This window comes from Chlamydotis macqueenii, chromosome 1 (genome assembly GCF_036417535.1).
Source record: "Chlamydotis macqueenii isolate bChlMac1 chromosome 1, bChlMac1.mat, whole genome shotgun sequence".
Taxonomy (NCBI): Eukaryota; Metazoa; Chordata; class Aves; order Otidiformes; family Otididae; genus Chlamydotis; species Chlamydotis macqueenii.
Genome location: NC_141556.1, coordinates 7,838,323 through 7,855,466, shown reverse-complemented (window position 1 = coordinate 7,855,466; position 17,144 = coordinate 7,838,323). Strand labels below are relative to the sequence as shown.

At 49.2% G+C, this 17,144-nt stretch overlaps 1 protein-coding gene across 2 annotated transcripts in view; it reads left to right on the top strand.

Moving 5' to 3' along the window:
- FRMD4A (FERM domain containing 4A) overlaps positions 1-17,144 on the top strand; it is a 223,853-nt gene that overhangs the window by 85,186 nt on the left and 121,523 nt on the right. For both annotated transcript variants that reach the window (XM_086745341.1, XM_086745347.1), the window contains exon 2: positions 4,494-4,559. In XM_086745341.1, coding sequence (XP_086601467.1) covers positions 4,494-4,559 — 66 coding nt within the window. The remainder of the gene's footprint in view (positions 1-4,493; positions 4,560-17,144) is intronic.

Below are 17,144 nucleotides of genomic sequence, written 5' to 3'. Positions count from 1 at the left end.
CTGAGCTGTTTTGAAGTAAAAAAAAATCTGTTCTGTATTTTGGCACATGATTTCTATCTGAGTTTGTGATAAACCTGGCCCATGAAATGCAAGCGGCCCGTATTCGCACCCAGCTCGTGCGGATCCCTGCCATGTGGGTGAGCTGCTAGCACTCAGGAGTGTGCGACACAGTCCCATCCCTTTACACGTCTTGAGAAGCATCGGAAATTCGGGAGGCTGATGTGGGTACAGCGTGCTGGCTGTTGGAGGGCTCTGTGGGGCTGAGCACTGGAGCTCAGCTTCAGGTACGGGACAAGCTGTGTGCGAGCAGCGGAGCAAGCAGCCGGCACAACCACGGAGTTCACCTGGGAATTGTCTCGCCTAACTGGAAATGTCTGAAAGTTCTCTCTGCTTTGAGCATCAAGGGCATCTGGACTGTTAGGTTAAACTACACATCTCACTTTTTACTTTCTGGACTTAGGGTAGAGGGCTCTTATCCTCCAGAAGGAAACTGGGCGGCTGTTTTGGTACAGGAAAACTCACTGAGCTCACGGTGAAACCCAGGACTTGATCAGGAGCAAACTCCCTTGCTTCCCCACCACATCAAATGTCCTTCTCTTCTGTCAACAGCTCTGCCCAACCACCACTTCTTGTCTCTTTGCTGGGATTTTGCTTTTCTACGGTGAAGGGAAAGCCATGCCTTTGTGCCTCTGAGCTCTCCATTCTCCCCATCCTTCTGCGGGTAAGAGCCTTGGGAGAGGAGAGTCTTGATTCACTCCTTGTAGTCTTCCTCCATCCAGATTCTCATGCTCAGTGACCTCCTGCTCCCATGTTCCCACCTACAGTGCTTTGGGGTTGATTTCCCTTCTGTGATTACACAGAGAAGCAGAAGGCGTTCCCTAACTTGTCCCCCAAGAGCTGACCACAACCCCATCCATCGCCCTGCAGCGGACAGCACAGATCAGCCAATTTGCAGAACATCAGAAGCAGCATCTCTCACGCAGTCAGACTGTGCTAAATCAGTTCCTTCTCACTGTGCTTTGAAACACTCCTGTTTCTTGCTCTGACAAACTAGCAGAGTTTGTATTGATTTGACAGTGCAAAAAAGCACAGAGTGTGGGCTTCAGACACCCGGTGGAATAATAAAAGAGAAAGGAGGGAGGACAGGATCATCATATTTTAGCTTATATCCAGTAGGAAGTCTGTCTTCTGCCTTCTTTTCTCTTGGAAAGTATCATTTGTTTCTAAGGGAAGTGAAAAACCCCATGGCTGGGCATCCTGTCTGCAGAAGGAAATACTTCAGCAGATCTTCAGCTGCGTACATGGCAGTCCTTCTGAGCTTCAAGGCATCAGCCAAGACAAAGCCAGAAGCTCCTTCATTGTCTGTGTTGGTACCCGGGGCTGGGAGCAGAGGATGCAGCAGCTGATGCATCCTCTCCAGCTTCAGCAGCAGCTCTTCATCCCCATTTGTGCAGAAAATCCTGGGTGGAAAAGGCCTGCAGTCCACCGACTGGGGTCATTAGCCTGTGGCATGAACCTTTAAACCACTTAGAGGCATAGAAACAAGGTGGCACTAAAGAAATAAAGCATATGCCTTGCTGTGTGCTCACACACCACGTGATCAAACTATAAAACCGACCGTGGTCTTTGACAGCCATTTTGCTGATGGACAGAAATGCTGGGGACAAGCTGGTGTGAAAGCGGTGTGCTTTCCTTCCCCCTTTTCTGCAAGTGATGTTGATGACATGCCTTGCAGTCAGTCAATTGTCATGTGCTTCATTTCAGAACTTCACTTTGTTCAGATACTTCATGTCACCAGCTGTTCGCATTTGGGATTCCTTTAAGTTGTGAAAGTACTACGGAGATACAAAAATCTGGGTTGGAAAAGTGTGGAAAGCTAAAGAAGCTCCACACAGAAAGCAAGGGCTTTTCTGAAACACTAAAGCACAAAGTCAAACATCTTGGAAAATTTTCCCTCTTCCCCCTTTCACTTTCTTTTATTCTTATTTCAATTTTGTTATAACCGATGGAGTGTAACACACGAGAGCTGCACTGTGTTTCCATCCCTGCCATCGCACGTTACCGCCATGATAAACCCACTGCTTTACCTCTTGCCTTGGGTAAACTCATATTAAACCTGAAATATCAGTGCATACTCACCGTCCTGGGGATGCTGGAGGTAGATGACAGTGAGAGGATGAGAGAGCTGCCAGTGCTGAGCTCAGCCACTCGGAGCTCTGTCTGCTGGGGAAGCCCAGCAAAGCAAGCGTCCGGTTCCCTGCGCCCCCGTGAACACCCCAGACTCTTATTCCAAGCAGGGCAAACCATTGCAAAGTCCTTCTGCGAGCCTCTGGTGTAGCTTTTCAGCTGAGCTGAAGGGGGTTTAATACAGACTTCACAGAGAAAAATCTCACTCACCAAGTAATATGCCTTATGAGAAGCCATATTTTGCATAGCATTACTTACTGGAGGAAATTCTCCTAAGAAGACAATTTATTGCCATGGCAGTAACTGGCTGACATTTATGAGAAGCCTTGTTTTACAAGGCTTTCCTTTGGCTGCAGTGCTGGGGCTCCAGTCGTGCTCAGAGAAAACGAGAAGGAAAGCGATGTTATTTAGCGGCACAATACTCAGGAGGCGTGCTGGTGTGAATAACAACGGGGGTAAAGTCTGCTTGGATCGCATGGGATTGTGCATTCCAAGATTGTAAATCTGGGGTGAGATGAAGGGAAAAAGTCGTTTTGACTGAAGTTGCCTCATAATAAACTCCGTATCTTGCGTGGCCAGCTTGAGGCTCAATAGAGTTTTTGGTATATCTGAGTTTTTGCTATGGGGAAGGGGCCAGGGCCAGGGTAAGGTTAGGTCTGTCCTGACTCCAGGAAAGGGGGAGATGGATGTGGGATAGAGCTGGCAAGAGGGAGGACAGGAGCACCCAGGAAAGCTTGGTGGGCTCCTGCACCAAGAGCTGGCAACCAGCAGAGTGAGGGCAATGCTGCTGGAACTGGCCAAGGTTGCAGACCCCATGGCAATGGCCATGCACTGCCTGGGCTCTCAAACGGGCGAAGCTGATGGTGCAGCAGCCACCACCATCTCCCAGATGCCAGCGCATCCAGCCCCATCAAGGCGCAGGAACGGGTGGTTTTTAACCCACAGAGCTAAACCAGAAAGCCAAGCTGTCCTCAGTTAACCTCCCAAGCCTACATCGCCCTGCTGTCTGCAAGGCAGCTTTGCGTTGGGGACTCAGCTCAGCTGGTGCCAGCGGGTAGAGGTGATGGGTGAGGGCAGAAATGCCCAGGGCGCTGCGGCAGCCGCATCCCCAGCAGCCTGTACTCGCCTTGCCAGACTCCTGTGGACCCTCTGCTCCCTTCTGGTGATGCTTTAGGACTTGCCATGGCAAGAAATATCATTAAATTGAGCTCAGGGAGGTGCCTTGGCTGGAAGGTGGTGGGTCCCTGAGGGACTGAGCCATGCTGTAGGGCTGAGCTGGGTCTGTGCTGCCGTGGACCCAGGCGTGTGTGAGCGTCATGGGGTGAGCCCACGCCGGGGGGCTGCCTGCATGCTGCCTAAGTCGTGCTGAGGAAGGGATTTCCAAGAGCCAAAGAGGCTTAGGCTATCCATATCCCATTAGCAGATAGCGGGATTGTGCCCGTGCATGTGCATGCTGAGGGGCTTTGTGGGGCTGAGTCGGGATCCGTAACTCTGCAAGGAAAGCTGCTTCTCATGTACGGTGCTGTCTACACGAGGAGAGCAGGGAAAGGGCTTGACTGACTGTAGAGAAGTTTCCTCAGGCTGCAGTTCATTTATTTCTTAGCACCCCAATCTATAGGACCTTGGAAGCCTTATATAAGTCTTCTATACCTGAAAGTCTTATTGATGTTATTTGTTAATGGTTGTAATAAACAATACTGGTATGGAAGCACCTTTGGACCAGTACAATAAAATCACAAGTGGCTGCTGTGGTACATCTTAAATAGGCCACCCCAAGTAGGACAACACCTTTTTTGGGGTCCAGGCCCAAAGGGGCAGCTGGTGCAAGCCCAGGGAGCACCGTCAGCGGGGCCCGGGGAGGAGCCCTGTTTGCTCCGCGCTGCTCCAGGATGGATGAATCACTGCTCTTGATGGGTTTGGGGGACACTTGTCTGGGTATCTCCTCTGCCGGCCAAGCTGGTGGCGAAGCCAGAGACTGTGGGTTGAAATGTCGGGGCCGTCCCCCTGGCCCCATCTTTCACACTGGAACAACCTCCTCCCAGCAGCTGCCTCCAAGCAGACGCCACACGCTGCTCCGTGACAGCTACTGAGGTGGTTTTTCTGTTTCTCCTTCCAGCCTTTGCTTGCCCCTGGTGCCAAAAGAAGGGGGATTAATTAATCAAAACAAAAACAAAAAAAAACAAAACACCACAAACTGAAAGCACCGCAGCGAATTAAAGCCTCCAGCTTGCGCCGGGGGAGCCGGCAGCCGCGTGCCGAGCGGGAAAGCCGAGCGCCCTGACACGCGTGCCTCTTCTCTCTTGCAGATGACGGAGGGCCGCAGATGCCAAGTGCACCTCCTTGATGACAGGAAGCTGGAGCTCCTCGTTCAGGTAGGAACCGCGCACTTCTTCATCCCAGTTTGTTACGGCCGCGGATTTTTGCCGGGGTGGGGAGATAAAAGAGATTTCAACTGGTATTCTCATCAACTTCATGCCGTGATTGCCTGCAGAGCTCAGGGAAGCTGCGTTCGCGCTGGGTGGGGAGGATCTGCAAAGACATATCTGTGGGGAGGACTAATTCAGGACATATTTTGCTTTAATCTGTGCCAAAACAGTCCCACTCACTGCCAGTGAGAAGGAAGGCAGCTCTGGTCATTTTTTGACACTGTTACTATATCACTTAGCTATTTTTTAAGGCGTTGCTTAGCTTTGAGAAATGTGTTGCATCTGCTTAAAATACCTCCATCATTTGTTTTTATCTTCTTTACTTGCCATGCTATGCCGCTGGGGCACGACGCCAGGCTCCGCGCCAGGGTGGCTGTGCCCCACGCACCCATCCACACCGGCAGCGGGAGAGACATTACAGAGGTTGTAAATCATGTGTGAAACACAAACAGGTGTTAAAATAAGTTTATTCCTCATCTGCCTTATTTCTTATTTTAAAATAAAACGGAAATTTAGGAAAAATGAGAGTCTGGTGCTGGCTGTGTAATAATGGGTTGGTGGAGCTATAGCGTCCTGTGCTTTTCTGGCAATTTTGACTCATGTCTTGGAGATCACCAACGGGTTAATAACAAGAATTAGAAGAATGTCTTTCCTTTTACAAACGCAGCCGGCCAGCCACAGGCAGCCCAAGAAGCAGGAAATGAAACTTCCCACAGCGCCCAAATGCACCGGCTGCAGCTGATAAGCTGGGAGGGGAGCAGGATCCTACCCAGCACAGGCAAACCTGAATGGGGATTTCTGAAGGCGACTTGAATCACTGGAAGCACATTCAGCTGCACTCTCTGGAAAGTTACTTAAAAATACCATTAACAAAACGTTAATGGGTAACATTTTTTCAAGTATGTAGTTACCAAGGAGGTGAAATTCCCCAGCTCCCTTCACTTGGTGCGGTCAGAGAGTGCCTGGATAACCGTGAACGAGCCAGGCCAGGAATGAGAACAGCTAAATCAGGATGACTAATTAAAACAAAACACTATACCGATGGTCTCCTCACGGCGAGCATCCCTGCACAGAGCTTGCTGATGCTCAGGCACTGGCTGGGGGAAGTTCAGCCACCTTCGTCACAAGGACGCAGCACTTGGCTCCCTATTTCATATAAATGCCTTTTAAAACATTTCTTAGTTCAATTAAAAACGGATGGGCTATTGGAGAACAGCTCTGCTAAAGCACTGCTCACAATATTAATAATCGCAGTTTAAAACGTGCTGCAGGAAACCTATATGACCTGCTTATTTAGGGTTTTTATCAGTTACAAAGAAAAACCCACAGTGAAGATGACGGTCGAGGAGGCTGGTTTGGGAAGCCATGTGTCCGCTTCTGAGAGAATAGAAACAATATCATGTGATATTATTTTTGTTAAGTGTCTGATCACACCTTCAATGGGAATTGCTCATGATCAATATAGGAAGCGAATTGCTCTGTAAATCACACTAACTGGTTTGCAAGTGACCCATGGTTGAATTTTATTCGTACAGTAAATCGTTCTGCTATTTTCAAGTAACATATGAATGGGGAAAGCCAAGAGGGATGATTATGAAAAATTCATGCCCAGAAAAAAGCAGTAACCTCTGTTGCATGCAGGTTGACCCAGATCTCTGAGTACCACCGTGCCCCTATGGGTACAAGATTGTCCACTGAGGCATCTCAGATGCTTTTCTGGTTAAATGAGGCTTTTCAATGCTGTTAGGTAGCCTCTACTCAGGGTGATAGTAAATAAATCATTTCTGGGTGAAGCAGATGACAGAGGAAGAGGATGTGTGGATTTGAGTATGACTCCAGCACTGATACTCTTTGCAGACGTGGACACAACACTTTGATTTGCCTGCCTGCAAAGCATGGGCAAAGCCACCAGCTTGGGGTGGTCCCAGGGCTGCTCTGCTCAGGACAGGAGCAGGCTGATGCCACCCAGATGAGCAGCGCTTTGCTCCGCTGCGTTCCTCAACCAACCAGGCTTCCTGCAGGAGCAACACACACTTTGCCAGGGGAAATCTCACCAGCTGACCCGTACTGTCTGTAACTCGTGGTGAGATTTCAGATAAAAGTTGCTTTGTGAGTTCTGAGCACCATTACTTTGATTATTACCTTATCTCGTAGTTGAACTGAGTAACAAGCTGTAAATAAAACTCTCATCCAACCCCGAGCTTCTGGCTGGTGCTTCAAAGCTGTATTTTTCTGTGAGTATCTTGCCACAGGCTGAAACGGAGCGAAAGAGGTTCCTCCATAGCTCTGTTGGGCCTTAACATCTAGACTTGCGTTGGCTTGAATGGCTCAGGAGCCAGGCTTTTAAATTCTTGTGTGAAATTTCCTCCTTCCCACCAACCTCAACCTTTCCTGGAAGCTTTTCCGTAGCTAATTTCACACTCCCATGGAGAGACTTCTGGGAATCAGTAGAACTGATTTCTCTGCCATGAGTGAGATCAAAATCACATCCTAACCCAGGTCTGGCTTTATGCAGCCTTGCATCTCTTGTATGGGTGATACCAACTGCTCTGCTTAGAGAAGGGTTCAGGGATCCTGCCGCTGTATTTTGGTGTGGAAAAAGTCAGCAGAAGAAGCTGGGTCTGATCGAAGGTGGCAGATGGGTACAGCTCCCTCGAACGGAAGCAGGAGGGCACATGGAGCATCTTGAAACCGGTTGGGCTGGTGACTCTGGGGAGCTGAAATTATTTCCTCTCCTGCTGCCTCGAGTGCTGCTGGGCAGAAACAGATGCGTCTGGGAATGATCAGGGTGTTTGCAAAAAGCAGTGTATTAAGCAAAGGTACTCCTTTTTTTTTTCTGTGCATTAGCTGTGATCAGAGCCAGGGGTTTAGGAATATGTCATTCAAAACATATCAGTTGGTGGTTAACAGGGACCACACCCCAGGCTGCAGGAGGACAACAAGTGGTAGCGGGGCTCCTGTGGTTGCTCGCGGGAGTCAGCCTTGGCTCCGTGCAGCAGCTCTGCCGGACCAGATCGAAACGTTTTGACACCATAAACTCCTTCCCAAAACTACAAAGACCCCTCAGACTGGCCACACAGCTATTGCCAGCGGGACACCTCACGCACATATGTTTTATTTGCATTACTGACCCCAAAAAGTAAGATTTTGGCTCAGAGGGAGCATTTATAACCCCTTTCTGTGGATGCTGGCTTGCTTGGGTGTTGGCACGCAACGTGAGGGCTCGGGGTTACCACCACCAGGGAAGTGATCCTGGGTTTAGTCAATCAAAGGGTCTTGACTAAAGTCTGTTCCTCTCAAGTCGAGCAGCTGCAAAGCGGTAGAGCAGCAGCTAAGGAAAAGCAGAAACACAGGCTTTGCGGATAAAAGAAAGCCCTCCCCAATGTGTTTTGTCAGATAAATGCTGAAATTTAGGAGGGCTAATCATAAACGGAGACAGAGGGGGATCATATGGAAATTTCTTCCCGAGGGTCTGAAACTCAAAGCCTGTTTGACTTGGGATTAGGGAGAAGAGTTGCATTTGGTATGTGTTTCACTTGATAAATGCCTGCTGATGATCTGCTGTGTGTGGCAAGTTTATATAGGATATTTTTTTGACAGCATTTGCTTTCTGAGCAGGAGCAGAGCGTGGCTCCTTAGATCTTCTTACAATCTGGGGGTTTTTTTCCTGTTTCTGTTTGATGCATGTTTAGTTTCTAATATAGTTGTTGGTTTTTTTTAAAGTGTTTGGCTTTATCCAGCTAATCCTTTTCAGCGAGCGAGTCCTTTTTCTTGCTTCTGGAAAATGGATTTGCTCACATTCCCCGCTCTCAGCCTCCCTATCTGTTATATTATTTCCCTGTGACAGTGTATCATTTGTCTGTTGCAGATGAAAGGTTTGTGTTGCTTTATTTAAAGATTTTTGCGTAATTGGTAATTCGTTCTTTTTCATGTGGGTTTTTATAAACACAGAGTTTTTTTCCAGGCTGGCTGAATCAGGCAGCCTGGCTCGCTCCCGGCTCCTGTGCCGGCTGCCGGTGCCTGTTATCTGACAGAGGCTCCGGCAACTGTCATCCAAAAGTGTTAAGCCTTCTAATTCTTTCTCTCTGGAAGAGTTATTGCAGAAATAGAGCTCATCTGAGGCTCGTAGCAGAGTCGGGTGTGGAGTCTGGAGGGCTCTGAAATTCCATCGTAGGAAATAACTGGGCTTTTTGTTTCCAACCTTCTCCCTGAGGAGCACTGAGCCTGATTTGGAAGAGCCAAGGAGAGACATGGGGGTCAGCACCACGCTGGTCTGTAGGTATTTGGGTGATTAACCCACCTGGATGTCCCTGTTATCGCTTCTCAGTTAACCCTTGCTACCCCAGCAGCTCAGAGTGAGCTGGGTAAGCTCGCAGCATTTCTATCTCCCAGCTCCATGCAAGTGCAGCCAAAACCACGTGAACAGCGATATGAGATGCACAAAACATCCCATTTCCAACCTTTTTACCTTGTGCACTGACGCCGCGTTGAGTTGGAATCCTTCAAAAGCCCAGGGCTTGTCTCCAGCGTGCCTGCTGTGCTTCAGCACCTCATCCCCAGGAACCACTCCAGACTGGGAGACGCTGGTAGCTGTGAGCCAACGCCTGGGCTCGTGACTCACTGCCACACGGATGGCTGTCATCAGCATGCCCATCCTGGTGGAGATGCTCAGTTCAGAGCAGTGTTCCTTGCTCCTTCAGGCTCAGCCTCGCTGGGGCCAGGCTGGGACATGTTGTCCTGGGGAAGATACTGCACTTCTGAGAGTAATAGCTCCACTAAGAATGGTCAGAGGGAGAAATAAAATGTTCCCAAGATGCTGGTAGAGTTTTTGCAATATTTTCAGTATTGCTCATGGTCAGAAAATTGCAGCCAATGGACTTTTGCTTGCATTTTCTTGCTGCCTTACTTTTGTTCACTAATAAGTGTGGTGGTCACCTGGGCTGACACAGTGGAAAAACTGCAAAGGTTCACCTTTCAGTGGTAGAGAGGATGGCACCTGCCTGCTGCTGGGGAGAAGCTGTCTAACTTTGGATACAGGTTTTGCACGAGGACCACAGCAATATATCCCATCCTCAGAGCCCCAGGATGGCTGAATCTCCCCTGGGAAGCCACAAAAGTTGCAGAAAAAATGGGGTCCAGTCCTGCTCCACTGCCAAAACTGGAGATCACTTTAAAAGCACCAGCTCCTGGGCTGATGGAGAAATGCAGCCGCGCAGCCCTGACCGTAAATGGAGACGTTTGGGTGCCAGTAGCCGTCCCATCGCCACTCGGGAGAGACAGCTCGGTTCCCTGCAGTGCTTGCAGGCTCCGCTCCAAAAACCGCTTTTAATCATCGCTGGGGCAGCCAGGAGCAGCTGGAGCTGGGCTGAATGTGAGGAGGAGCGGGCAAGAGGGTGAGTACCGCCCTGCCAGCCCCACTGCCCTCCCTTACACCCTTGTGGGAGCAGCATGGTGAATATATTGATGGGGTTGCTTGTAGGGCATGTCCTATAGGGCACGGAGAGCTGGGATGGGCTGGCAGGGATGCCCTTGGTAAGTGTCCGAGGGAGATGCTCCCTGCATCCCTGCTTCCCACCCAGCCTCTCCATACCTGCAGAAAAACAGCTGGAAAGCATCCCTTCGTCTTAATGCAAGGGCTCATCTTTGGCTTCACAACTGTCCTCTGAGTGAGTTTGTAGGTTGTGGGCTGGTGTGCTGCTCCTCTTCAAAAAAAAAAAAAAAAAAAGCATGTTTTCTGCAGGGCAGACAAACAACTGGAGATCAGGCTGAACTCAAGTAGCGTTTTCTACTAGGAATCCGGCAGGATCCAGTCCCTTGCACTGAGAAAAATGTGTGAAAATTGGATTTCGATCATAATTTTAAAAGGGTTGGAGATTAAGGGGTGATCAGATCTGCCTGCTGGAGAGGCTTTATTTTCCCTAACCAACTGCAACGCTAGGACTTTGGCATAAATCTGATTTTGAAAACAAATCCTGATTTACTCCAGCAAGAGTCAGACCGTAGTCCAGCTCAGTAAGTGTTTGGAAAATTGCAAAGTAGATTTTTTAACATCTTCACCACTAAAAATTATTGAGAGCGACACGTTTGGATCAACTTGGGAGCTGCAGAACCATCTGAGGTGGGATTTACATCACCGGGACAAATCATGCAATTCTCTCTCCACAGCCTGTGGCTCCTGGCAGGTGAACACTGTGAAGCCATCTCTTGCAGGGATGGCTTGTCCTGGCCTTCTGCTGCCTCTCGGGTCCCCCTTTGAGAGTTTTGATCATGGTAAATACAGTAAACATGACTGAAAATGGGGCAAATGTATAGCTCTATTTGGTCACCAAGGGATGGAAGAGAGACTGCTCTGCACAAAGGGAGGTGGGAGCCTGGACCAGGGATTCAGGTCTGTGCTCTCACTGAGCAACCAGTGAGCTGTGAGTTACGAGCTTTTCTGCCGAAAAGTTGGCTGTTTACCAAAAAATAACATTAGGAAAAAAATGTTTAGCACTGCTCCAAGAGGATCATGGTGCTGCGAGCTTTCCGTGCTTGGCTTTCCCAGTCAGCGCACCTCCTGCAGACAAAGTTGTTGCACAATACCTAGATGTTGCCTTAGATCAGATTAATGGATAAATGAAAAATTAACCAGGAGAGCCAGGTCTGCTTCCAAACCTAGCCTTTCAGCTGGCAAGGTGTGAGTGTGTTGAGCTGCTCTACAGAGCCTCACTAATTCCCTCAAGAAGCATCCACCATCACCATCCGTGGCCTACAGAGCATCTCGTGTCAGGCTGGAGCAATGCAACTCTGGGGCTCATTTCTCAGCTTAGGCTCCAGTGAACCCAGAAGCCCACAGAAGTCAAGCCTGGAGGGGAGAGTGTCTGCTGGGAAATGGAAATGGAAGAGCACAGAGGCAGAAGAGAAAGAAATTTGATGTGCAGAAGTGAGGAGTGAACAATTCAGCTTAAGAGCCAGGAGGGATCTCAGGAAGAGTGAAGGTGGAAAGGCTTACAAGGGCAAGGCTGAAGGGATCTGGGGCAGAAGGTGGAATGAGCATCTCAGAGGAAAATCCTGAGCGGAGCTCAGAAACGAGGGGTGGAGGAGCCTCTGCTGTGCACCTTGACTTGACTCCAGCAAGGCCAGTGCAATGGTGCTGGCCTCGAGAGGCTGGTCCAAGCCCAGAAGCTCCCAGGCATGGCGGATGCTTTCATGACCTCACCGTGGATGACCACAATGCTCAGTGAGAATGGACATGGCCCCTGTGCTACAGACAGCACTCAAGGGATGGCCCTGCCAGAAAAGAACATGTTCTAAGGTCCGATGCCAGCAAGGCAGGCTGTGAAAAGCGAGCTGGCAGGTCACGCTAGTCGGTGATGTTCACCAGGAGCAGGATTTGAAGAGGTCAAATAGGATGCACAGCTCCAGGGCAGGGTCCAGCAGTGAGCCCAAATGGACAGGGAGCATGGAGAGCCTCCAAGGGGATCTGCACGTGCAGTGAAGGGCAATCTGGTCAAGCAGGTCTAGAGAAAGCAAAGCTGTGTCTAGGAAAGGCAAGCCTGGAAATTAATGAAGCCCAGCAGGGATAGATCAGTCCCTGCAGGGTTGTTCCTCAGCAGACTGTGGGTTGGCATAGACATACTCCTTGCAGGGGAGTTGGACTAGATGACCTTTGAAGGTCCCTTCCAACCCTAACCATTCTATGATTCTATGATAGACATGGGAGGAGCATCAGCAGATGGGACAAGCGAAGGCAGGGAGCAGTTGCTTCTGGGAACAAAGTGACCCCAGAGAACGAGTCAGGCCAGGGCTGACCTTGTCTATGGCAGAGGTACTTCTGTGTCTTCAGGAGGTTAACTGGAGGGGACGACGCTTCTCTGGCACAGTAATGCTGAACATTTCCTTCTTTCCAAGCTGCGTGCTGGTTTCTGAACAGAGCTGAGAGCAGGTTTTGTCCCTTCGTGCCATAAGACCCCCGTAACCCAGCCCTGCATGTCTATCAGGTGCCACGTGAGGAGCCTCAGGGAACAGACTCCCCCAGTAAAGTGCTTACGACCTCGTAAGAAAATGAACAGGGAATGGCAATCATGCTCCTCCGCAGAGTGAAATGAGGGTGTGATTTCCAAGGGCCTGCATAATCAATATCCCTATTATCAGTCTTCCAGAATAAATTGCATTTAAACTAATACAGGCAGGGGAGCAATCCATGAGCTGTCAGGAGAGAGATAAGCTGAAGACCTATGTTTATTCATACCACATAGGCTGAGAGCTAGATATTCTTTACAGCTGGCCAAATGTGGGTGGAAATATTCAGCAACATTTTTTTTTTCAGTCATCCTACTAAAATTTGTCAAATACCCTTGATTTTCAGCACACATGGAGATTTTAAACGTACTGAGAGGGATTGGTGACTGTCACAGTCAAACATCTGGTGAAGAGAGAAAGCTCTTCCCATTCCGATGAGTTAATTCCTAAAGTTTTGTAGAGCATGATCAATTTAAATTGTCCTGGTGACCTCCCACCACATACACCAGCACAGGAATCCAGCATCTAATGGCTCCGTTACAGAGAAAACATCTCAATTGCTTGGGAGAAGTTCAGAAATTCACTATTGTTTCTGCCCGGCTCAGCTGCTCCATGGCTTCAGTGGAGCTTTTGTTCGTGTCTGGGCCAACCTGCAAGTGTCCAACCATGGATGTGAAATACATCATTGTAGCCCATGAGACGTTGCTCCAGCCATGGACAACCCATGTCCCCCAGCCTCGCTTCCCCCTCCCCACGGCAACTGCACGGCTCAGCCACAGGGCACCACCAAGCACAAAGGCAGAAATAAATTGGGTTTAGCAACAGAGTGATGGGGTTGAAATGCATAGACCTCCTTCTACTCTCCACTGTTGCTCTTTCATGAGCTGGTCATGGTAGACCAGCCTTTGTGTTGGTGCCACATCCCATCCTCCACTTCTGTCCTTGGCTTGCCTGAGCGCCTACTGGATTCAGTCCATGGCAGGCAGCGGTGAGATTCATCTTGTTTAATTTAAGGCACATACAGTGTAGGTGTCTGTGCCTGAGCTATGCTTTTAGAGGCAGTGGAGAGAGGAGGGCACTTGTAGGGCACAGCTGAGCTCGTCATAAAATGGATCGTCTGAAATGAGTCGTGCCCCGTTCTCTCCTTGACTGCAAAAGGAGTCTCTGCAATTGACTCTCGGGTGTGTGTTCACGCTGTGGATGGTTATGTGTGGTCAGATCAGTCCCGCTCTGACTCCTCCTTTCGTGTCCTCCTGGCTGGACAAGAAACCCAAAAAATAGATTTGGGATAGATTTAACTCCAAGAAAGTGCTAAATGTGGCACAGGACAAAAGCTACCTCCTGGAAGACAATGGAAATGGAAATAGAAAATTATTTTTTATAGTATGGTCTGAGCAAGCAATTTTGAAAAATAATAACATATATACCAGATGATTTCAGGAGATATTGAACAGTCTAGAAGAGTGTAGCTCAGAAGAAATGAGAAGCAAGGCAGCACAGTAGATTTGCTTTGAAGCCAAGGTAAAAAAGAAGTGCATTTCCAATCCAAGCTAGTGCTTCAGGACGGAGCATTTCCCCTTATTGCTGCTATCAGACCCCACAGTACAACTGCCAGCTTGATAGTGAATGAGAGATGCCAGACTTGACTGTCTAAGCTACATTACTCAGCATACAGAAAATTGTTTTCTATTCCCTTTCCCTTTCCTTTTCAGCCTCAAGCGAATGCAGCTTAGAGAAAAAAAAATTTGATTTTCAGCCAAAAGGTTCTTCCTTCGGTGTGGCACAGTGAGAGCCTCAGCCATGGGTGAGGCTCCTGGGCTCAGGGGTATTGCACACCATCAGCAAAAAGGGTCTTAAACTGTTCCCTTCTCACTGGGACATGGTTTCCTTTCCCTTTCCCTTGCTGGAGGTAACCAAAAGCAGCAGCTGGCCGTGGCTGCGTGGTGTCAGGTGGCAACGGTTTGCCCACAGTGATGCATTCAGGTTGGTTAGTTTAGGTCAGCCCGCACGTCCTCACGCAGGCGTGGGTTTCAGCATCACTGGCAATGGCACTGAGCGAAGCAAAAAGGAGCCAGATCCAGCACTGTGGTGCTACCAGCAAAAGTTACAGGGGCTGGTTCACCCCACTGCCTGCAGTATGCCATGGAAAGGAAACATCTGTGACCACGCAGAGGGGACAGGAGGCTGAGGACGGGCAGTGCAGGGATGCGAGGAGAACACACTGCCCTTCCCAAAGGAGATCTGGGTATTCTCCAGCCCTGCCCACCCCACCTCTCCCTCTCCAAACCCATCTGTTCCCCCTGCCTTTGCCCAGGAGTGTGTTTTTTACCCAGGAGTGTGTTTTTTAGGCCCAGTCTCTTTGGAAATGATGCAAAATGCCATCCCCAAGCGACAGCGCAAATCTCCATCCCCCAGCCTTCACTGTGTTTCCAGAGTGTGACTTGTCAGTCCTTTCTGTCTTTAATTCAGGGAAGTGCCTGCTCATGAGGAAGCTTTGGGCGATCTGATGTCAAAATGGGTTTGTCTCTCTCGTTGGTGGCTTATATTCCCAAATTCTCCTCCTTCCCCAGGGATGTGCTAGCTGATGGCAGTGCGCCCGTGAGTTCAGTGCCCAGAGAAGGAGCGAGGCAGGCACAGCGTCCGCTGTGAGCACAGAAAGGCTGCCTGTGGCACTGGTGTCAGCCGTGATACGGGATGTCATCATAAAAACCATCAGGTTTTCTAATTTTCAGGACAGGGGAGATGGGTCTCAGCTCATAATTGTGTCATGATTTTAAAAAAACTGCATGACCTCATCGTGAGCAACAAAACATTTGCTCATTCTCCCTTTATGTTCCTCTCCTGACCTCTCCCAGAGAAGTAATTCTGTTGAATGAGAGACTGTTCATACCGATAGAATGTCTTCTACTTTCCCATCTATCTGCACTCAGAGAGGGCTCATCACCATTATAGAATCATAGAACCATAAAATGGTTAGGGTTGGAAGGGACCTTTAAAGGTCATCTAGTCCAACCCCCCTGCAAGGAGCAGAGACATCTCCAACCAGATCAGGTTGCTCAGAGCCCCGTCCAACCTGGCCTTGAATGTTTCCAGGGATGGGGCATCCACCACCTCTCTGGGCAACCTGTGCCAGTGTTTCACCACCCTCCTTGTAAAGAACTTCTTCCTTATATCCAGTCTGAATCTTCTTCCTTCTGTTTTAAAACCATTGCTCCTTGTCCTATCACAACAGGCCCTACTGAACAGTCTCTCCCCATCTTTCCTGTAAGCCCCCTTGAGGTACTGGAAGGCCGCTATAAGGTCTCCTGGATCCTCCTCTTCTCCAGGCTGAACAGCCCCAACTTTCTCAGCCTGTCCTCATAGGAGAGGTGCTCCAGCCCTCTGATCATCTTCATGGCCTCCTCTGGACAATGTTATATTTGAACAAAAACTCTTCTGGTATTACCTTTGCTGGGAAAGTGCCCATATTTGGGGAGGAAGAAGCACAAAACTAAACTCACCTTGGGAGGAAGCTTCAATCTCTGTCCTAACTTTGAAGTTGATATTATCTTGGTAGCAGGTCAAACCAGATGCTTGGAGGCAGAGCCAGTAAAATGTGCCAACTCTGGAAGGTGTTTTTATTTGGGAAAATTGATTAATAGTATAGATTTTGGTTTAGTCATTCGTTCTTATTTTTGGGAAGGACTCTCCCCTCCACTGTGCTGCCTGTCTCCAGCATTCCTGTTCTCTGAACAAGAATAATCCCCTCCTGTGCAAGCAGACGGCAGGCTAGCGGTGCAGCCTGCTCCTCATCACATCTGCCTTCGGGAGCCGACATCCCCTTCACCCCCTGGAATAATATGGGGTGAGTGGTACAGGCACCCCTTCATCCTCACACAGACAGAGGCACATTTTAGGCTACCAGGATCAAAAGGCTGCCAGGCTTCAGAGGTACCTCTGGCTCATTGCTGGGTGTACAAGCCTGTGGTTACAGTGGAGGATGGAGAAACAAAGTGGGGGTTGGAGCAGGAAGTGCAGCGGTGACTAGATGCGACCTGACGAGACCGTGAACAGCCCAACAGCTTTCAGCTCATCCCTGCCCTCCTGGTTTGGCAGCCCAGACAGTGCTAGAGACTTCAGCTTGTCAGAGTGGATCTTACGATGTCTCTAAGTCACACTTGTCTCCTGGAAAATAAATGAATTAAAGAGATTTGCCTTTGCCCTTTTTAAGAATAAAATAAACCAGCCAAGCCATTTACACTTCATTTCCCTTCCTCGCTTTGAAGCTGGGACGAGTATTTCGTGCATAGATTTGTTCTGACCCACACAGACATGTGGGCAATGCCATTGCTCGCACTTCCCTGGCCTCTCTGACGTTTATTGAAGGAGACCATCCCGGTATCCGTGCATCAGCCCTGTGTAGGAGCCAAGCCATTGCATGGGACGAGCCTCCAACTGCTGAGCAGCTCAAAGGCAAAAATATTGAGGGTTTTGGCTGTTGCATTGGGCTTCTCTTGGTTACTGGTGAGAAAGGGGTTTGGATTAATTTAG